Source organism: Oncorhynchus nerka, unplaced genomic scaffold (assembly GCF_034236695.1).
Source record: "Oncorhynchus nerka isolate Pitt River unplaced genomic scaffold, Oner_Uvic_2.0 unplaced_scaffold_1065, whole genome shotgun sequence".
In the NCBI taxonomy this organism is placed as follows: Eukaryota; Metazoa; Chordata; class Actinopteri; order Salmoniformes; family Salmonidae; genus Oncorhynchus; species Oncorhynchus nerka.
The window spans coordinates 78,397-100,708 of NW_027040255.1; the positions used below are offsets into that span (position 1 = coordinate 78,397).

A 22,312-nucleotide genomic window follows, 5' to 3' on the forward strand; every position below is an offset into this window, starting at 1 on the left:
AGCATGAGTGAACATTCATTGACAACCACCAATAGACAAAAGTCAGTTTAAACCCCCGAGAAAAAGAACTTTATTTCCCTTAAATACATATTTGCACTACATTCTCACCATTCCCCCGTCAATATTTATTTGCTCTCTTTAATATTACTTTTTTTGGCAAATGTACATAATTGCAGAACCATTATTATTTACAAAGTCAGAGCAGGGAATAGGTAGCCTGAGTCCCAGATCTGTTTGGGCTGTTTTACCAGCTCCTACAGTCATTTAGTTCACAAGACAGCACAAACAGATCTGGGACGCAGGCTAGGGAATAAAGGCAGGGAGGTGGAATGTGGAGGGGAGCTGCAGAATGACGTGAGATGCAGCTGCTGCATGGTTGGGCCACTGTTGCATGGTTGGGCCACTGTATCTGCAATAGACAGGTGGGGCTGCTGGCTTTACTTCTAGCCAAGCACTAACATGGTACCTGATCAACTAATCTTAGTCTTCTATAAATCATTTTATTGGTTGAATCGGGTGTGGTACTACTTGACTGGAGCAGATATGATTGAACGGACGCATCATCAATGAGCATATTTCGTTTCACATCTCACACCAAAGGAAGCATAACCAAATTTCGTAAGAAAATCAGTAGTCCAAATCCGAAACGGGGAAAAAAAATTGACAACCAAATTAGCATTCGTATGTACATGGAAGGTAAAAACTAAATAAATACCCAGATACATAAAGAACAAAGTCTCAGCTTTAGGCACATACGGCAGATTTAAACGGTGTCAGCACTGACAACTCAGTACTGAACTAACGCCTCTCCCTTTGGGTCAACGTCAACAGCTGAAGGTGGAACAGAGGACAGCAAATGAGGGAATCATATTCATGTGCAAAACCAAACTAACAGGAAGTACATGCATCGTGTAGTGGAATGAATTCACTTTAAACGGGGGGGGGGGGGCAACAAACTGCTGTTTAGATCAAAACAAAATCAAAACATAAAACAATATGATCATGTGATTTCAATAGAATGCATAATAGTGTCACAGATTGGATATTCCTTCACAGAAGATTGGACAGGATATACATTTGTTACAGCTTCAGACACCTACTGCCCAACTTATATAACAGTCACAGACCCAACTGGTCTCACACCGTACAAATAATACAATACTTTGGGACTACACTATTTGAGTGTCATATTTTGTGCAGAATAATGCTATCAGGCGTAGCCTGAGAGAAAACAGTTCCACACACATTCAGTTTAAAAGGCTTCGACTTCTCACAGCAATGATTTGTTTTGGACAGATCACGTGAGGTGGTTATTATACAGTAACGCATTGGAGACTAAGGGCTGATTGTAGTACAGTCAATGGAATGAAGAAAAACACTAAATGGAGTATGAAAGATGACAACATGGGGTGGTGGATCATGGATGGGACACATGGGAAGGCTTAAGGGAGAAACTGCCCACAAATAACTTATCTAGGATCCACTTTCCCTGCCGATATTCAATCCATAACAAATGGGAAGACATAAGGGCTCGGACACACCAATAGCGTTTACCTGCCGAGTGTACTTAGCACCTCTGAACAGAGAACCGGAGGTCATTTGAAAACTGAGTGCAACCCGATTTTACATGTAGAATTACGTGAAAAAGTCGGTAGTCAGATGTCAACAGCACACATTTGGTGTGACCCTTAAGGGAGAAACCGATCCCAAATAACAGGTCTAAGACCAGATTTCCCGTAACCATCACAATGTAAAAACGCCATCGTTCCCTGGACCAGTGCTTGGGGGGACCTTCGACCTACACCTAAGGGAAGCAGCGGATCAGGTGACAGGAAGTTGATCAGTCCCACTAAAGGTTCCCCCAGGTATCTGGAGGGGGGAACTGTTCTATATCGCCGGATTCGTCGTGTGATTCTTCTCCCAGGTCAAATGTGAGCTTGTATCGCAACCGGACCATCTCCTGAAAGAAAGAACAGAACCATGTTAGGCTACAACAGGAAAGGGGACAAATCAACATGCTTTCTGCTTGCACATGTTTAAGTTCTGTTTTGTTGCCACGGTGACAGTTTGTCACCTCAGGGCTTTTCACAGTTACAAATGAGATGCTGACTGGGCAGTTTAAAAAAATGAGCATAGGTTAAACACCTTGGAAAGAAGGCGGGAGGAGTCTGTGTGTGTAGTACCTTGTGAGGATTGGCCAGCAGTAGGACCTGTGTGATGGCAGCTGGGGGTAAGATGGGGTTGAAGGCTGGAAGCTCAGTTCCTGAAGGAGGCTGTAGCTTCACCTTCATCACCTAGAAACAGACAGGAGGAAACACATTACACTCAAACTACAGTCACAACTCAGCGCACATAGGTTACCGCAGAACACAACCATCTAATCAGACAGAGTGGAAATTAGGGACAAACAAATGGTAGAGGTAGAAGATGGATCACCAAGGCAAATTAGAGAGGGGGGGGGGGGGTTAGTGAGAGATGACAGAGAAGAGACAGGACCAACCTTGGGTACTGCAGACTGGAAACGGATGTTGGTGACTGGTATGGGGGCGGAGGACAACATGGAGATGATCACTACCAGCACGTCAGGCCGAGAGGGAGGAGAGTCACGGGCAAAGTGGAACAGCACCCGCAAACTGTGCTTGTCAAATACAGTCACTGGTAACAAGCTGCCTAGAGGACAGACAGAGGCTTAGGGTTAGTTCATGCCCAGCCATCACCATGTCTGGAGACATGTTGCAACACAGGTAATGGCTGGGTGGGTATTAGTTATAGTTATTATTTGGAGTCTGGTTTGGTATTTTTCTTGCTAACGTTCAAAACAACCATACAGTAATACAGATTGATCAGACAATTGGCTTACTGGGCTTGATTGATTCCAAGGGCACAGTCACGTTAGCTAAGGAGATGTCGTTCTGGGGGGCTGGGGTAGGAGGCCCGAGGCTGGGCAGGGAGTCTAGGAGAGACCCAGGCTGCTCAGAAGGGAAGGCCAGGACAGGACTGGGGGTGGAGGTGCTAGTAGTGTTGGTACTGGACTTGGTCTGGAGGTCTCGCAGGGTGGGTCTGGACTGGGGCTGCAGTTTATCCCTGTGAGGGGGAGAGAGAGCAAGGGGTCAGCTTTTTTAAGAGAAAACAAGTGTTTACGTTACAGATTAGCAGCTGCCTCTCTGGCTTGCAGTGTTTACCAATTGACGTGCTGCGTCCCCGGGGGTAGGGACTGATGCAGCAGGGTCTTGCCCAGCAGGTCTAACTCATCCAGGGCTTTAGGGGAAGCAGCGGGGGCCCCCCCTGATGGAGCCTGGGGGATAGGGGTCACGGCCGGTAGCAACACTGTTGCAGTAGGCACCGCTGGGACGACTGGCTCTACACTGTCAGAACACTACGCAGAAAAACACTGTGTTAGGGACATTTTGTGTGTGTGCGCATGAGTCAACTCTCTGACAACTCTCTCACCTGAAAGGAGTTCCAGTCTCCCGACTGAGGAGTGTGGGTAGAGTTGGGCGTTACGTCATTGAGTCCTGAGTGAAAACAACAATAGAAAGAGGCTGTCGACACGAACCGAGAGAGAACACGATGCATAACCACAGTTGGACGAGTCATGGCAAGTTGGAAAATAATTGGGCAATTTAATAAGAGTAAACAAGCTAGCGAAACGACATTCAGAACTGCTGCTTACCTAGTGACATGAGCTCATCATCTAGCAGGCTGATACCCAGTTCTTGTGACGGGGTCTGTAGTGAGAGGGTGTCTGGGTAGGAGGGAAGTCCAGTGGGCGATGTGTCTAACCCTGTCAGGTCTAGGAGGGCTGTGCTACTTCCTGTGGAGAGATCAAACGTCAGTCTTTGTGATCAAATGTTTTGAAACTACTGAACGAAACACATTGAACACATCTGTGAAAGTGAACAGGGAAACAACCTGGTTGATTATGCTGGATGTCCTGAGGTTCAGTCTGTGCATGTGTGAACATGATGGGAGTGTGTAGAACAGTGTGTCTGCCCCTCTGAGACGCCAGCAAGTTCAGGTCGTGACCCTCTCTCTCACCTGGTAGTATGGGCATGGCTGTGCTGTCTCCGTTCACCTCTTCTCCCTTCACCAGCTGTCTGTACAGGTTGATGACCTGAGTCAGGCTGTCGTTGGCCTGCAGGATGTCAGCTGGCGTAACAGAGACGTACACAGAGGTGAGCTGTGCAATGCGTCGATACAGAACACTACATAACCATATAGTACTGTCTAACAACCGTACAGAGGATGCATCAATCTTCAGCCATTTTGAATCATACCTCTTGTATTGATCACACTATATGTATAGAACAAAGGCCTGCACACTGTTAAGGCTCCCAATTCACTGCTTTATTGACAACGTTTCGATCCGAAACGGATCTTCGCCGGGTCCTGACAGTGTGCGGGCCTTCTTGTTCTATACCAGTATTCTTTATTAGCCCAGCACCTATGTTTTTAAGAATGTGCGTATGACCAAACTTTTCTATCACACTATATGGAAACATAAGATTCTCACCCAAGGCCTCATCGTCGTCCTCTGTGTCGCTAGCCAATCGGAACAAAGTAGGCCTCATCTTTTCACAGCTCTGGTATAGGTCCTGCAAACACAAACATTTAGAAATAGCCCATTGCACACACACAAACACACCCCTAGTGGTGTTGCTCTGTGCTAACCTTGATGAGTTCCTGATTGCTCTGGGAGCTGCTCTCCTTGCTATAGTCTCCCAGTAGCTGGGTCAGCAGGCCCACACTCTCCTTCACCTCCTGGATGGCGTTCACACGCTTTGACACCTTCTCCATTCGCTTCTGGTCCTGGAGGACCGTAACAGAACACACACACTCAGAACACTGCAATAAAATAAAAACATTATCCCATAAAATAAAATCTGGAGCGCTCTGAAGTCTGCATAGGTTGTTTTATTGCAGGCATATACAGTACAATTATGAGAGCAGTTGTAGGGATAGTAGATCACAATCGTGAGGGAGTTCAGAATTGAATCCATAAAAATCATTAGAAGAGCTTTGACAATATGAAGTGCTCGCTGTTTACTTAGTGTACGAGTAATAAATCGACTGCGTTGTGAATGCAATAGGCCTATATGCATTGATTGACTCCCACCCAAACAAACACACAATCACACAGACAGGAGTAAAAAGAGTAGGACACACCTCCTGCACCATTTCCTTAATGAGTTTGTTTGCTGCTCTTAGATCTTCAGGGTGAGTGCTATTCAAAAGCCGAGACAGCATCTACAAAGGAAGGGAGGGAAGAGGAAGGAAAAGAGTGGAAACAGGAGAGAGGTAAAAGAGGGAGAGCAGGCCATTAGGGAATACATGAAAATTACAGTGGAAGAATGGAAAGACATCAATTCAAAATGTCCGCTAATGTCATCTCTATTGACAAAACTCAAGGGGCTGCTTCATCGTCATCTTTACCTTGGACTTCTCTTCATCCTCAAATATGACGCTCTTAGTTCTGGGCGGAGGGGGTGGGAGGGGCTCATCAGGAAGTACCGGGTCCTGCTTCACAATGCCTGGAAGAGAGCAGGGAACCCCATCCATGTCACATGAATAAACAGCCTGTCACCGGCACGCCCTACAGTGTATAGTACATCATGTATATACCGTAGGTTTCCGGCATGTTGGTAATAACATTGTTTTCCCCATGAGGTTATTGTCAACACAAGCAGCGCAACCAACGGATTTAGGGCCAGGCTAAGAAATATTGTTGGCTGTCACTCCCTGGAGCAAAACACTTAATTACATAGTGCTCAAGTTATCTTCCATCATACTAAACAAACAGTCATACTAAACAAACAGTTTCTCTCTCTCACTTAGACGGACTAAGTGAAAAAAATTATCATTCTGGATGCAGACTCAGGAGTTTCAATATGATTGTCTTATGTTGGTGCATAAACTATAAAAAGAAGAAGTGAGATTGACATGGGGCGGCAGGGTAGCCTAGTGGTTAGAGCGTTGGACTAGTAACCGAAAGGTTGCAGGTTCGAGCTGACAAGGTACAAATCTGTCGTTCTGCCCCTGAACAGGCAGTTAACCCACTGTTCCTAGGCCGTCATTGAAAATAAGAATTTGTTCTTAACTGACTTGCCTAGTTAAATAAAGGTAGAAAAAAAATGGACAAAATACCATTTATATCAGGAGCACACATTAGGGGAACATACAGATCACTCATTGTATTTTTTAGTTAACTCCTGAAATGATCATAAAGTTACAGTACTGTAATAAATGATATGATTTAGCCATATTCCTCATCCTGAAGTTCCATCATAGTGAAAACAATGAGAGTTGATAGAAAAAGGATCATCACAGAGAGAACGTTTTATTTGACTCCTATTCTTTCTAGGTGTGTCATCACTATTAAAGCTCACCTTGTTTCTTCAGCATCTGGTAGGCGTCTGCTATCTTGGGCTCGTCAGGCAGACCCACCGTCCAACTGAACATCACCTCCAGAACCTTCTTCTTCACTGGCTCTGGGGCCCGAGTACCCAGGTACTGCACAGGAGACGAGATTTAGGAACATCAAAACAGACAGAATGGAAAACTGTGTTTTGTTTGTTTATAAAAAAAGGGGTCGAGTTACATAAAGGGTTGTTCCATTTGATTTCAATCAATTGTTGTCCGCACCCTTTTAGATTTGACCAAAACATTCCATACATATTTGCCCATGGTAGAAGGTAGAAGATCAGAAGGTGACTTATTGGACAGATATGACAAAACATTCAGGTGCTCAAAATTGACCAATTTTGCATACCCCACTTCTACCATGGGAAAATATGTATGGAATGTTTCATTCAGATCAAAACAGGTGCAGTCAAAAAGTGATTTAATTCAAATGGAACCCTAAAGAAATAGCCCTCGAGACAGTACCTTGGGTGAGACCACCTTGATGAGCTCGTTGAGGAAGCGGAATTTGCCCACTTCATTGTGGAACCTCTTCCCACAGTTCTTCATGCACATCTCTAGAACCTAGGGACACATATATGTTATGATACTGCTGGTGGTGGGATCACTTACAATTAGCATATTCTGGCTAATGGCGATGTCAGTGAGCATGTCAACCAATACATTACCCTGATAACGGTATACTCACCATTAGTGCTTGCATGGCCTCCCATTCTTGGGGTGACTGGATCTTATGGGCCAAAAGTCTGGTAGCCAGTTGAGGACTAGGGGGGAGGGAGGGGACATCAAATAAGAGTACCTGTATGGTTTGCCATATGTTTAACATGTTGAGGTACTAACTGACAAAGCAAGCCTATGACCAGCTCTTCACATGTTGGTCCTTCTTACCCTTCAGGCTCATTGTTGAGCTGTTCACAGAAGCCCTGGATACTGTCCCAGTCCGCCTCCTTGTTCAGAGGGTTGGTGGCTTTGTCTGGGGAGAATAAAAGCAAATTCCAGAACCTGGGGCTTATCAACATTTTCAAGGGTTTCTCGCTACCCTAGAACCAAATGCACAAAGACAGTTTTCGTGTTTACTTGCTGCAAACGTCAGCAGAATGACTCCTCCCCAATTTATTTGCCCATTGCCACTTAGCCACTGGATACTGTGGATATTTAGCTTAGCCAGTCTGATTCACCAGTTTCAAAGTCGGACTTTGTTGTATTTGTAACAAATTGCGTATTAAGAACATCTCAAATAAACGATATTCGTGCTTGTCAATGCATTATTCTGCGTAAACAATACAGGGGTGAGGTCTGTTTTTGTTCCGACCTTAGTAGCGCTACGTTATAGCACACTAGCTAGCACTTTGGATAAAGCATCATCATCAATGTGATGTTCGTCCACTGCACATACAACAATTATACTCATAACACTACAACTACAGGGCATTCTCTACCTCAGTTTTCTGAAAGTAAATTGGTCACGTATTGAGTCGTTATAGCAGTAAAAGCATCGTATGACTCACTGACGCGAGACTCCAAGCTCTCCTCCTCTGGCGGCGCCGCCATTTTCGGGGATTCCGATTAACTGGCAGCTATCGCGTTACTTTGCCAGTCTCATGCAACGACGTGGGCGTCATCATATCAAGCCATTCTTGGTAGTCCCTCTACTACACGGTTGTCAAGGATAAACACTGAGGTGCGTGATGATGCATTTTATGACCGAAATCATCTTGCACCAAAAGCCTCCATGTCAAGTCATACTTTCCTCTTTTGTTTGTTGATATTTGTTAATATAAAATAAAACAATGTCAAGTCATACTGCCACATGTCAGCCCAAGACCTGCTGCTCTCATCCAAATACACAGACACCACAACTCTGTCATGTACGATCATCTCATCTTCCATGATTGATATTCCAGGATGTTTATGTCACTTGTCTACACAGATACCACGAAAAGGCACAAAGTTCTATGTTTCGTCGTCACATGCAAAGGCTCCATCAGGAGAAAGACAGATACATTGCTAAAGCCTTCTGGCAGTTGCCCATGGTATATTTATGTTTTTTTTTTAAATGACTGATATACCTGATCCTTCTCTGTCTCCACAAAGTGTGTTCTCAACCCTCAACCATTGATGACAAGCCTGTGCACTAACCTGCTCCTAATAGCACAGAAACTGGAAACATAAACTGCAATATGCAGTTAGAGTTTCACTTATACGTCTATTCAACTCCACAGAGAGGAGGAGAGACCAACAACATATTCCATAAAAGTTGTCAATTTCTGAGTTTGTGTCGCTGTCAACAACAGACTGAGTGTGTGTCCTGTAATTATAGTGGCCAGAAAAGTAGCCCCCAAAAAATATTTAACTGCTCCCTCTAGCGGACTCATAGGAGTAAACGTTGTTGAATTCGTTTCATTTCAACAGCAGGCAGCCGAAGCAAGGCTTGGCAGAATGGTCGGCTGTCCAGATTACAATTAATTTTCCATGATACATTTAATTAACCATCATCGCCATCCAAACACAACTGTTACTTTTGATAAATGTATCTTCTGTTTTGGCGTCAAGAAGAGAGAGAAAAAGCGCCTTGTTCTGGAGTCTGACCGGTATAACGACACAGATGGGACTGCACCAAATAACAAGCAACGACGTTTCCCATTTAAAGTTTTGGATGAATGCTTCAACATAAGGATTGTAACTGAGTTCACGCGAATAAGGGACGTGTTTCATATTATTTTATTGACACGTTTCGGGTCAATGAATGTGTTTTTCCAAGTGAAAACATGGCTAGTTAGCTTCAGCTAGCTAACTCGCTAAAAGGCTAACTGCATCAGTCTGAAGCAGGGTTGAGATGTTCGTCTAAATTTGGACCGAAGCTAGCTAATCCAGGTAGCTAGCTAGCCACTGACAACGTTTCTGTGGCAAGCTGTCAAACCCATTGTATGTAGGATTCTTTTCATATGGTGGTTATTGATTGTGCGTGTTGGGAAAACGTGCAGATCGAAACTTTGATCACATTTGCTGGCGGAGTTGTGGAAACCAATGTTTCATTGACATCGCAAAGTTAGCCTGCTCGCTACCAAACGTGACTCTACTATCCTCGACCAGTCAATGGAATTCCGAATGAGTCATTTCGGGTGTTGTCCTCCAAAATTCGAAAAGCAGGAGGACAGCTTCTAGAATCCTACAAAAGCTGATTTCTCATCCCGCTACACGTGGGATGAGACCTATATCGAAAGGAATAAAATTTGAATGTTTCCGAACATGGGGTCTTTAAAAGCACTTCAAGAATGGTGTCGGATACAATGCGAGAGTTACAACGATGTAGACATCAAGAACATGTCATCTTCTTTCCGGGATGGCTTGGCATTTTGTGCCATAATCCACCGATATAGACCGGATTTGATGTAAGTATTTAGTTAGTTTCAATAAACTTTGAAAAACGTTCTCCACTTCTTCCCAGGCCTAACTAAACAAGATGATCTTGTCTCTGAAACAATAAATATTTAGAAACATAACACGCCAGCAACAAAGAGTGGGTTTATTTACATCAGGGCAAAATGTCAATATTGACAAGAATTCTAAAATAACAATGGAGCTCACGAACTCATCAAGAATTGAACAATTTGCTCCAAAATAGGATCACTAAGTACAATGTTGCAACGTGCTGTTACAATGTAACAACTGTTAACAACAGAACTATCTGGGTGCTGAACTTCGATACTTCGATACAATGCGTGACTGCTGATTTCACTGTAATCTAATCCTATCAGGACACTCAAGTACACTCTGTGTTCCTGGTCAAACTCTAGGCCAAATTAACTGATCTAGTTCTTGCCTAGTTCAATTTAAAAAAAAAAATCTAGCCTGTAACTAATAATAATATAATAATATCATGGGGTGGCAAGTTAGTGCTCTCAGCCAGAGCCAGACCACCTTCAGAATGATGTAGCCAAGGAACTAAGTTTGTCCTCACCTTCACAGAACTGTGGAATGGAAACCCTTTGAACTCAATCAAGATCATGTCACTTCAACATGAAACTAAATATAGGGAGGGTGTGCCCTCTAGCTTGTGTTGCTGTTTATCATTTTGGCACCAGTGTTTGTGTGCACAAAGATATGTTTTGCTAACCTACAATGCCTTTCGCCACAACAATCAGTGTTCTACCAACTACGTTGTGGTGAGCTATTACAGCCAGCAAACCTAGGCTTGACTTGTAATCCAGGCGTCATTGCAGAGATGTTTCTAAGCAGCGTTAGAAAGGGGGAAACCAAGGGTAAGCCAAGTGTGCTGTACGGTATCTAATGTGGGTTGACGGGTCTGGCCCTGTCTGTAACAACACACCCCTTTTCCTGTGTGGGACTCGCACACACTGCAGTCGCAGAACAAGGGCACAGTTAGGCCACAAACTAACTGCATTAAAATGATTGTGATGATGGGCTGCAAGGAGGAGGAAGATGGTAAATAGAACTGCCTTGGCTGAGAGTAGGAGTGAGCAAACGATGATGAGTTGCAAGGAGGAGGAAGATGGTAAATAGAACTGCCTTGGCTGAGAGTAGGAGTGAGCAAACGATGATGGGCTGCAAGGAGGAGGAAGATGGTAAATAGAACTGCCTTGGCTGAGAGTAGGAGTGAGCAAACGATGATGGGCTGCAAGGAGGAGGAAGATGGTAAATAGAACTGCCTTGGCTGAGAGTAGGAGTGAGCACACGATGATGCCTCCCATTCAATACAGTACAGATGATTCAGGTACAACCATGCACCTCGTTCTGTAACTTTGCTGTGTACAGCAGATGTCACATGTTCTGTGTCCATGTCCTTCAAAGTGTGTGAAAACCACTGCACCTATCCTGGCTTGTGTGTGTGACAGGACATGAGATCACAAAGCGTGACCTGAGCATTCAACTACTACATACAGTAGAAAGGGAGTGAGTGAGTGCAAATGACACCAGATATGTTACAATACATCTTTCTCTATGGGTCAAAGGCTGAAGATCCAGCTCTACCTCGGTCTCCTGAGCTCAGAGCTATTTGGCCAGGCAGCCTCATCAGCCAACCAGCAGCGCTGCAGTGGCCTGGCCTCTCTGTGACTGTCTTCAGTCTGATCCAGACAGACAGACCGTCAGGGTAATCTGCAGCAAGGGGCCTCCTCCTGCCAACCTGCATTTAGCTCTCATGCTACTCTATCCAGCCGGTGTACAGTACTGCACAGTGATGCTACTCCAGGTCTTATCACTGACAGCGTTCAGCACGCCACTGTACTATACAAATGGCTTATCTGACAGAAACCTAGTAATGTCATTCAGGATCAGACCTGGTCCAGTTCTCTCTGACTGAAACCTAGTAATGTCATTCAGGATCAGACCGGGTCCAGTTCTCTCTGACTGAAGTGGCTCTTGGTTCAGGGTGAATAAGCAAGGTGATTAAACAGAAGCTATAAGCCTGACCAAGGTTGGGTAGCTGCAACTGGTATTATTTCCTCAGTACCAACAATAAGCCTTATTCAGTAGATCCATCGATGGGTTCAGACAGATTGGCCCATATCAGTTATTATTCCGTCACTACTGACCTCAGTTTCATGTGATTTCGGTGCCAGACGACGGTCTCCTCGTGTCAGACGTGTTTTGTTTGGTCTGTCATTCTCCCCTGCACATGACGCTAGTGGCCTCCGTATTGTCTCTCTTTTCCCCTTTTGTGTACTTCACTTCCCGTTTCCACCCTGACACGGTGTTCTCTACCTCTGTGTTTCTCAGTTGAACCTTTCTGACGGGTTGAGGTTAGTTTTCTCCCACACCGTGCAGCTCACCCACCCAGACGGTTCAACGTGTCTCCTCTTTTCTCTTTATACTGTCCACGCAGCAACGTCACCACCAAATATGCTGAGGACATTTGACTACATGCTGTGTTTTGTTGTTAACCACCAGAGCATGTAGCTTAAAGCAGACCATGTAGCTTAAAGCAGACTCACACACAGTACAGGACTTAATGGTGAGGATGGTTGACACACCGGTGGCGATGGCAGGCCCCTCATCGAAAATCAGCTTGTGAGCAGGGCAGCAATACTTGTTGGATTAGGTTCTCAGTGCTTCCATGTTATGGTCTGCAGTGTTTCTCCCCCCAAAAATGTGCAATGCTTGCAGAAGGAGTGGGTTAAGTCGGTCTGGAACTGTTGGCAGAGTGAAAAATGTGCTGTTTTTCCAGTAAATTTCTTGCAATTCTATACATTTTTCCATGGAGCCGAGAGAACATTTTGCAGTGTGAAAATGAATTTCCTTCAATTATACACATTTTGCCATGGCTGATTCTGTGTTCTTATGCCCAAACATTCTAACAAAATCAATCAGGGCCCCATGTACCCTAACCCTGTGTGCCCCATCACTGATCCAGCCATGCCAAAAATACCCCCATCTATTGTTAGTAGGATTTTTGTTTCTCCCTGACTGTTTAGCTTTGATTGATTTCTTGTTCTCAAAGATTATATTCTATAAAAAAATGTGATAGGTCAATTATTTTCTATATTTTTGTTGTTGTGGCCACAACAGTTTAGCTGCTGCTAAATGAGTACAGGGGAAGCATTGCTCTGATCTGGTCTGTCGAAGCATTGCTCTGATCTGGTCTGTCGAAGCATTGCTCTGTTCTGGTCTGTCGAAGCATTGCTCTGATCTGGTCTGTCGAAGCATTGCTCTGTTCTGGTCTGTCGAAGCATTGCTCTGTTCTGGTCTGTCGAAGCATTGCTCTGTTCTGGTCTGTCGAAGCATTGCTCTGATCTGGTCTGTCGAAGCATTGCTCTGTTCTGGTCTGTCGAAGCATTGCTCTGTTCTGGTCTGTCGAAGCATTGCTCTGATCTGGTCTGTCGAAGCATTGCTCTGATCTGGTCTGTCGAAGCATTGCTCTGTTCTGGTCTGTCGAAGCATTGCTCTGTTCTGGTCTGTCGAAGCATTGCTCTGTTCTGGCCTGTCAGGCTGTCAACTGTTGAAGCACTGAGGGGCACCACTCCAGAGACTCCAGTGTTACTCAAGGAGGATTTGGCAGTGGCAGTTGCTGCACTTTGCACAACTTTGAGTAATAGCAGACTGGGCTGTAGCATTAGCACTTTAGCACCCGTAGGCCTACAGCAGAGTGGCAGTGTGTGTGACGTAGCGCTAGGTCAGGACGGCTAGGCTAAGTGCATTTGGGGCCATGGGAGTCAGATTAGGGGGAGAACAGAGCTCACTTTGTGCTATGGGCTGCCTCATACCAGTCTGTGGGCTGGCTGTGCTATAGGCAATCTAATACTAGTTTATTGGCTGGCTGTGCTATAGGCAGTCTCATACCAGTCTGTGGGCTGGCTGTGCTATAGGCAGTCTCATACTAGTCTGTGGGCTGGCTGTGCTATAGGCAGTCTCATACTAGTCTGTGGGCTGGCTGTGCTATAGGCAGTCTCATACTAGTCTGTGGGCTGGCTGTGCTATAGGCAGTCTCATACTAGTCTGTGGGCTGGCTATGCTATAGGCAGTCTCATACCAGTCTGTGGGCTGGCTATGCTATAGGCAGTCTCATACTATTCTGTGGGCTGGCTGTGCTAGTGAGGTTTCCTGTATCCAGACTGATAACCAACAGGTTGGTGTTTTTTATATTTCTCTTATTTAACAGAGCAGAGACTTTGCGTACAAAAGCAACTCTCAAAGGTTCTAGGGTGCGTCACAAATCCCACCCTATTCCCTACATAGTGCACGACTTTTGATCAGGGCCCATAGAGCTCTGGTCAAAAGTAGTGCTCTACATAGTTCCATTTGAGACACAGACCCAATTTTACAGCAGGATGTTAACTGGTGGGAACATGAGGTTTAGTTCCCTGCTCCAGGCCCAGTCAACCAGCCACCTACTCATTACTGCTGTGTTGAGCCAACCTGCTGTCCTTTCATCACAGTGGGGTTCACCCATAAAACCCCCCCCCAGATAGTTAGGCCTGTCATTACTTAGATGCACTAATCAAAAATCGCTCCGCCATTTCCTGGTTGCTAAAATTCTAATAGTTAGCCTAATTTCAGTTTGTGTGACTAAACAAACAGTCATTGTGTAGAGAATCATTGTATCATCTAAACCACTTTGAAAAATATTTTCCATAACCCAAAATATTGTATTTTCAGCTGTTTGAAGCTGGTGTACAAAACCCAAAGTAAAAGACGCAAAAACAAAACTTCAGAACGGAAGCATAGAAATAGCACTTATAGAACATATCTACCACTTCTTAGACCTGCTTTCAATGGGAATCAATCTATAACTGATCTATAACTCAAATTTCTATGTGAATTTGGTTGGGTTGCCCAAAAAGTGACATATTATAGCTTTAATATGCTATATGGGTTATTTCTGGTCTGGTTAGATGCTCACCCTTTTACCTAACAATAGCAGTGTGATCTCTCATAATTTAATCGTAGTCTTGTGATTGTATCTATGATTTAGAGTAGGTTACTTGTTTAGATTTGAAATGTTGTCTTTTTCCCCCCTGTCATTCTAGAGACTTTGACTCCCTCTCCAAAGAGAATGTCTACGAGAACAACCGTCTGGTGAGTCACTAGAACACATATCACTTCTCCACACACACAGACACACTCTAAAAGCCTTGGCCTAGATGTAATGATTAGTTGTGAACCAGCTAGTGACTTCATGTTGCCGAATACTGTAATTAGCTGTGACAAGTCAGTCATGGTCATTACTCTGGTTCCCTTCTCTGTGTCTGTGGTAGGGTATGTATTGGGTGAGTTCTGTAATGCTAGAATACAGTGTAACCAGGTGTAGGCCTACTAGTGTCTATGAGAGGGTGAGTGTTGTTTTGGAAGGTAATAGAGATGAGTAACAGATGTCACGTGGGTGAGACAGTGGAGCAGTGTCTGCAGTTAGTTAGTCAGCTAACTATCATACATTTTCATCTGTCTGTTTCATGTCTGTCTTTCTATGTCTCTGTCTTTCTATGTCTCTGTCTTTCTATGTCTCTGTCTTTCTATGTCTCTGTCTTTCTGTGTCTCTGTCTGTCTGTGTCTGTCTGTAGAGCGCATAGTTGTTTATTGGTTCCTGCCGGAGCCTGACATGTGAAGGGGGGAGGGAAGGAGAGAAGGGGGGAGTGAGAGCAAGCAAATGAGGACAGGAAAGAAAGACAGAACAGTTAACCAAAGGGAGGATATGAAAAATAAATAGTCCTCCGAAATCGGTTTGTTTGTAGCAATCATTTAAATAACAACGCCACATATTTGTTTATCAACAACTGCAAAGGTGCCAAAATAACATTGCCCTGAGGTTGAGTAGGCCCTGGTTAGCCTACTTATAGCAATCCTCAAACTGAGCTTGAGTGTTGTCTACTGAATGCTACTAGTTACATTTCTTTCCGATTATCCAAGAGCTTTTTCAGGGTTGAAGCAGTTGGTGGTCGACATAACTGTTTGTTTCACTGGCAGCATGTCGGATATCTGTGAACATTTGCAGTGTTTCACTGTAGCTACAGCATTAGCCTGAGTGAGCCCGAGACAGCCTAATCCTGAACCCAAACACGCAGCATGCTAAACTAAAGCTAGGTGATTAACGTCCAATCACTGTCGACACAGTAGATTTCAGTTGTTCCCCTGCGTTTGTTTACCATTGTTTCTCAGACTTATCTGACTCCTGATAATCCTTGAAGGTTTTAGTCATCATGGGACGTTCTGTTTCGAGTTAATTGCCAGAGTTGATCTTGCTGCTGGGATAGCATTCAGCTCAACTACTGTCTGCAAGCTGTCGTTGTTTTGAATGATATTACATTTGATGAATATGTCTGTTTTTCACATGCAAAAACAGCCCCCGTTCACTGGTTTGTTTAAATGTACACCGTTTGTAACAGTTTGTTTACATGTACACAGTTTGTTTACATGTACACAGTTTGTTTACATGTACACAGTTTTGCATCAATTGTGGCCCTGTTTACTGAGCAGCTGCCAAGTGATTGTATAATCCCCAGTGTTTTGTAACCTGATCAGCTCTGTGTCCCAAATGGCACCTATTCCCTACATATTGCACTACTTTTGACCAGAGCCAAATGGACCCTGGTCAAAGTAGTGCACTATATAGAGAATAGGGTACAATTTGGGGCAGAGAACTATTAAGGCCTTCATTTCCTCAGTGGAATTTTTCATTAGGCAGATGGTTATCCAACCGACAGTATTCTGGCAGGCTGTAGCATTTAATTATGACCAAATAACACAGAGGTTTTTGAAGCAGGGGGTCAAGTATCAAAGTGTACACAGGCGCACACACACACACACACACACACACACACACACACACACACACACACACACTCACACAATAAAATAACTGATGTCTGTTTTCACATTGTCTTTCTCCATTCTTTCCCTCCCTCCCTCCCTCCCTCCTCTAGGCGTTTGAGGTGGCGGAGGAGGAGCTGGGAATCCCTGCTCTGCTGGACCCAGAGGACATGGTGTCCATGAAAGTGCCTGACAGGCTGAGCATCATCACCTATGTCTCCCAGTACTACAACTTCTTCACCAACAAGTCCCATGGTGAGTAGTACAGCTCTGGGGTTGGAGGGCCTAGACACTGTGAAAGCGCCAAATCCAGGACTGTGTTGTGGAATGTTGCAGATAGAATTGTCATGAATAGAGCTTACGTGATTTCTTTTACTATTTGTCAGAAAGGCATATTTGTTGTACATATTATAGTTCTATCTGAATGTTCCACAACGATCGCTTACTGACCGGTGGTCCAGTACTCCTGGGCCTTTAGTACACAGCTGTAACCTAAACGCTTCGCTGGCTGGATGAGAAGTGGTCCTGTGTTATTAGATGTGACAGTATCACTGACAGGCCATCACTGAGTCACTACTATACGATTGCATTTGTAACTGGTCTCTCAAAAGGCCCTCTGGGTTTTATAGTGCTCTGACGCAAATGAAAATATCTACAGTTAGCCAATGCATGAACTCAATTAGAAATTGACTGATACCATCTCCCTCCTGTAGCCAACCCCCCCTGCTTGAAGAGGTCCAGTGGTACAGGCCACATTGAGCCGGCCCAGAAGAGACCGGTGGCCCCTCTGGAAGACAAAGTGGTTGAGCCCGAGGTAAGGACTACGATGGTATCTGGAATCAGATGATGCATGAATACATGTGGTAAAGAGGTCAATGGAATGCGACCAAAACAATGGAATTGCCATGGAAACGCGTAGGGGAAAGGTCCTGAATCTCCTCATTGCGCCGCAGCAATATTAGCCTACATTTAAGCTATTGTTTATATGTGTTGCTAGCTTCCAAGCAGAACATTAAGCTAGCTAAGACCGACAACACAATCAAACAGACTATACGGCTACAAGTAGTGAATGGTGTTACAAACAGACCATACTAAACAAGTTACATCTCTTACCTGTGTTGAAATGTTTTCCACACACATAGCTAGCTACGTGTAGCCTACTTGAACACCGGCTCCCCACAATTCCCCGCTGTCCCACGCCGAATAGCCTGAAGCCAAAGGGCTCTTCTCACAGTCTCTATTTCCCAACGTGGGAGCACTGCGAACCGTAGGTCGGGATTTCTGACCTGGTGTGTTATTTCTGTATAACAAAACTCCATGACAAAGTTGCCTCTTTTACACTGGGGGTCAATGGGAAATAATGTTTTCCTTGTTATTACGTGAATATCGACTTGTAATATGCAGATATTCTGGATTTACGGATTGTGTGTATGATGTCATTCACACGATTCTAATTCTAAGCCTTATTAATTTAAAGTAATGGCTGAATGGACCCCAGGAAGAGTAGCTGCTGCTTCTACAACAGCTAATGGGAATCCTAATAAAATACCAAAAATATGACATTGATTGAACTTTTATTGTACATGCATGATAACTAGAACTAATTCATTGTATTTGTTTAACATAACAGGGAAACTATTTGTGCTGGTATTTTACTTCACTCAAAACGTGTTCTATAAAACATTGACTGTCACAGTATCAGGTGTCAATGCTAACGTGTCAGATGCATGAATGGATTGTTGTCTGTCTATGGCATCTATTGGTGTGACCGTATGGTAGAGGTTGGGTACTCGTTGGTGTGACCGTATGGTAGAGGTTGGGTACTCGTTGGTGTGACCGTATGGTAGAGGTTGGGTACTCGTTGGTGTGACCGTATGGTAGAGGTTGGGTACTCGTTGGTGTGACCGTATGGTAGAGGTTGGGTACTCGTTGGTGTGACCGTATGGTAGAGGTTGGGTACTCGTTGGTGTGACCGTATGGTAGAGGTTGGGTACTCGTTGGTGTGACCGTATGGTAGAGGTTGGGTACTCGTTGGTGTGACCGTATGGTAGAGGTTGGGTACTCGTTGGTGTGACCGTATGGTAGAGGTTGGGTACTCGTTGGTGTGACCGTATGGTAGAGGTTTGGTACTCGTTGGTGTGACCGTATGGTAGAGGTTGGGTGCTCGTTGGTGTGACCGTATGGTAGAGGTTGGGTGCTCGTTGGTGTGACCGTATGGTAGAGGTTGGGTGCTCGTTGGTGTGACCGTATGGTAGAGGTTGGGTACTCGTTGGTGTGACCGTATGGTAGAGGTTGGGTGCTCGTTGGTGTGACCGTATGGTAGAGGTTGGGTGCTCGTTGGTGTGACCGTATGGTAGAGGTTGGGTGCTCGTTGGTGTGACCGTATGGTAGAGGTTGGGTGCTCGTTGGTGTGACCGTATGGTAGAGGTTGGGTACTCGTTGGTGTGACCGTATGGTAGAGGTTGGGTACTCGTTGGTGTGACCGTATGGTAGAGGTTGGGTACTCGTTGGTGTGACCGTATGGTAGAGGTTGGGTACTCGTTGGTGTGCGAGTGTTTCGATAGAAGTCACGTTGTCCGTTACATCAACGCGGTACGGGATTGAGTAATTCTATTGACTAAATACATTTTAGTCTAAACTTGTAGGATAGGCCATCTCAAAAATATATCCTATAAGAGAGTATTGATGTGGACTATATCCTATAAGTTTAGCCTCCATTGTTTTTCTTTTAAAGAAAGCCTTTGTATCCTGTCTCTCTCCTTCTTCCGCATGCCTTTTCTTCTACTTCCTCCTCCCTTCTTCCCCCTCTTTAGACAGAAATCCACTCCTTCTCTCCCTCCTCTTCCTCCTCTTCTTCCTCTTCTTCTTCCTGGCCTCTGAACTCCTCCCCTCTCTCTGGTCCTGAGCCTAGACAGTAGGATGGGCGGGGGGGTGGGGGGGCTAGGGGGATCAAAAACCGTTAGGTCAGTCATTTTGAACTTTAACCTCTGTACATAGTTAGTGTCTATTTAACACTTGTTTTATACTACTAACGTTGTGTGCCAAGTTTGAACACTTGCTGCTAACCCTTTGACTTTTAACTCAACCTAAAAACACCTGCTAGAGTTTCTTACATCACTAGTACTAGTGTTCTACTAGACTTTCCTTGCTAATTAGCGGCTGGTTTGGAACTTTACTACTTTTCCACTTAATACATATCACTTTTTAATATCAAGACAACGTTTTTCAGCGATTATAAAATACATGTAGCTAATTAAGGCAATGACTCTAAGCCGAGGAGGCGATGGAAATATAACAGACTGGTTGTAGCTAGATAAGCAGAATGAATCCTCCACATCCTCGATCCTGACTCCATGTTTGATCTCCCCCCACCTCCCTCCCCCCTATCCTCTCCATCTCCCCCATCCCACACCCCCTCCACCTGCGACCCTCACCCCCTGGCCACCTGCCTGCCACGCCTGTGCTAGCTGAGCCTACCTGGTCCGATGGGTACAGACGGAGGGGTACAGGCGGGGGCGAAGCGTAGCACCCTCAGCAGCAGCTGCGCCGCCTGCCAGAGGCACGTCCACTTGGTGCAGAGGTTCCTGGTCGACGGCAAGCTCTACCACCGCAACTGTTTCAGGTGAACACCCGTTCAGTTACTGCATATCTGGTCTGCACAGCTACTACAACATACTGCTGAGTCTGTTTACTGTATAATGATAAAACACTGCTATTCCAGTGACTCAAAACAGACCGTTTATATCCTCTGTTGACATGTATTTCCAGAGTTTAGAGAAATTCAAGTGTTTAATCAATGTGCTTACCACAGGGTTTGTCAGAGCCTATGTCAGACTATAGTCTGAATGTTGCCTCCTGCTCTCCTCTCTCTCAGGTGTAGGGAGTGTAGCAGCACTCTGCTGCCTGGGTCCTACAAGCTAGGAAACGAGGTCGGCTCCCTGGTCTGCACGCATCACTTTGCCAGGTCTGCCTTAGCCAATCAGAACGGCCGACCGGACCTAAGCAAGCGACCGACAATGGTTCCGTCCGTCAGGATTGGTGGACCCATGCTGCCTCAAACTTCTCCTCCTTCTGGGAGGGACCAGGTGGCAAAGACTCCGGCTCAAGAGACTCCGCCACCAAAAGAGACGCCACCAAAAGAGACTCCGCCCCAAGAGACGCCACAAAAAGACACTCCGCCACAAAAAGAGACGCCGCCACAAAATGAGACGCCACCAAAAGAGACTCCGCCCCAAGAGACGCCACAAAAAGAGACGCCACCACAAAATGAGACGCTACCAAAAGACACTCCGCCACAAAAAGAGACTCCGCCCCAAGAGACGCCACGAAAAGAGACTCCGCCCCAAGAGACTCCACCAAAAGAGACTCCTCCCCAAGAGGGCGTCACCAATGAGGATTACACCCCCACACCAACCAATGACTCTGACTCTACACCATATCCTATCTCAACGACAAAAACAGAGAACGAGAGGGAAGACGGTGCAGGAGAAAGAGAGGTCAAACCTTCACCCTCCATTCCTCCCAACCCTTTCGATGACATCGAGGAGGAGGGGGAGGAGACTCCGACAACAGCCAAAGACACAGCCAATGGGGTTATCCCTTCTACACCTGTCAGTCATCTAGGACTAGGGGACAGTAAGCCAGTCCCCATCCCTCGCCGCTTGTCACAGCCCTCCCCTCCACCTCGTCCCGCCCCCAGGGTCCGCCCACCCCGCGTTGACAACCTTGCGGTCAATGGTGAGTGGCCGATTAAGGTGATTGACAGCTGAAATAAGTTAGTGCTATTTGCTACTGTAGATCCTCAATTGAACTGTGAACTGTGAACTCCGTCCTAATATAAAATATATGAAACCACTGATTTTGACTCTCAGGTGATCGTGGTGAACACAGGAGATGTCTTCCTCCAGCTCCCAGACCTCGAGAAAGATCCCACTCCCTGGAAGGTTCAGTATACTGACTATCTTTACTAGTCGACAGTGATTGGACTACTTCATCTGTTTCTCTCCCAGTCTCTGTCCAGCAGTATTTGTGTGTTAATGCATGTTGATGTTTTCATGCACTCATCTGTCTTTGTTGTTTTGTCTCCCCCCTCCCTTTCTGTTTCTGTCTCCCCCACTCATCCTGTCTCTCAGCTCCAGTCTCTCCATTGACTCCCCCAAACCCCCTAACCCACCCTGGCTGGCCCTCGTCCAATCCCAAGAACCCAAGAAGAAACCAGCACCTCCCCCTCCCCCTGGAGTGGCCACACCCCCACACACTGGTTCGTTATCTTCTCTAAAAGGGGAGGGCTCCAGACCACCCACGCCTCCTGCACCCGCCAACCCCTTCGATGAGGAAGTAGAGGAAGAGGAGGTGGGGTCAGTAGGAAGTTTGGTTTCTCCCACTGTGGTGGTGAGTCATCCGTGGTACAGCATCTCCCAGGCTGCAGACGCTGCGGCTGACCCAGACACGCCCCCCATTGGGGGTGTTTCCTCCCGCTCTGCAAGCCCCAATGGCTTCAGGTGCAAGAAACGCCCGGCGCCCCCAAAGCCTGTTCCAAAGGCCCCCGGCTCTAACTCAGGTCAGTGGGCCTTGATGGCAACAGGATATGATAGAGGTTGGTTAGAGAAGTGGTTCCCAGACCGGGGGA

General features: G+C 45.6%; 2 protein-coding genes across 3 annotated transcripts in view; one reads left to right on the forward strand and one right to left on the reverse strand.

Moving 5' to 3' along the window:
- Positions 1 to 42: 42 nt before the first annotated feature.
- On the reverse strand, positions 43 to 8,039 carry LOC115119262 (ADP-ribosylation factor-binding protein GGA1-like). 2 transcript variants are annotated; one of them, XM_029648029.2, is made up of 17 exons: positions 7,929 to 8,039; positions 7,309 to 7,393; positions 7,109 to 7,184; positions 6,886 to 6,984; positions 6,387 to 6,510; positions 5,434 to 5,531; positions 5,167 to 5,247; positions 4,672 to 4,809; positions 4,514 to 4,595; positions 4,039 to 4,149; positions 3,674 to 3,814; positions 3,451 to 3,515; positions 3,183 to 3,376; positions 2,861 to 3,084; positions 2,501 to 2,670; positions 2,184 to 2,294; positions 43 to 1,960 (listed from the first exon to the last, which is right to left on the reverse strand). In XM_029648029.2, the coding sequence occupies exons 1-17, from the start codon at positions 7,969 to 7,971 to the stop codon at positions 1,850 to 1,852; spliced, it is 1,953 nt and encodes a 650-aa protein (XP_029503889.1). In that variant the 5' UTR covers positions 7,972 to 8,039; the 3' UTR covers positions 43 to 1,849. The 2 variants fall into 2 exon arrangements, with proteins under 2 accessions (XP_029503889.1, XP_029503890.1); XM_029648030.2 differs by lacking the exon at positions 7,929 to 8,039 and adding an exon at positions 7,860 to 7,921.
- Positions 8,040 to 8,823: 784 nt separating this feature from the next.
- LOC115119259 (MICAL-like protein 1) overlaps positions 8,824 to 22,312 on the forward strand; it is a 34,234-nt gene continuing 20,745 nt past the window's right edge. Inside the window, 8 exon segments of the mRNA XM_065016278.1 lie at positions 8,824 to 9,812; positions 14,907 to 14,955; positions 16,797 to 16,938; positions 17,397 to 17,497; positions 20,151 to 20,305; positions 20,558 to 21,420; positions 21,555 to 21,620; positions 21,809 to 22,243. Coding sequence (XP_064872350.1) covers positions 9,658 to 9,812; positions 14,907 to 14,955; positions 16,797 to 16,938; positions 17,397 to 17,497; positions 20,151 to 20,305; positions 20,558 to 21,420; positions 21,555 to 21,620; positions 21,809 to 22,243 — 1,966 coding nt within the window. The 5' untranslated portion in view covers positions 8,824 to 9,657.

Excerpts from the sequence above, each read along its gene's own strand:
- LOC115119262 (XM_029648029.2), bottom strand. The coding sequence starts at position 7,971 with ATGGCGGCGCCGCCAGAGGAGGAGAGCTTGGAGTCTCGCGTCA. Across the intron at positions 5,248-5,433 it reads AGGATGAAGAGAAGTCCAAG|ATGCTGTCTCGGCTTTTGAA; the intron begins GTAAAGATGACG and ends CTTCCTTTGTAG. Across the intron at positions 2,295-2,500 it reads TCCAGTCTGCAGTACCCAAG|GTGATGAAGGTGAAGCTACA; the intron begins GTTGGTCCTGTC and ends GTCTGTTTCTAG.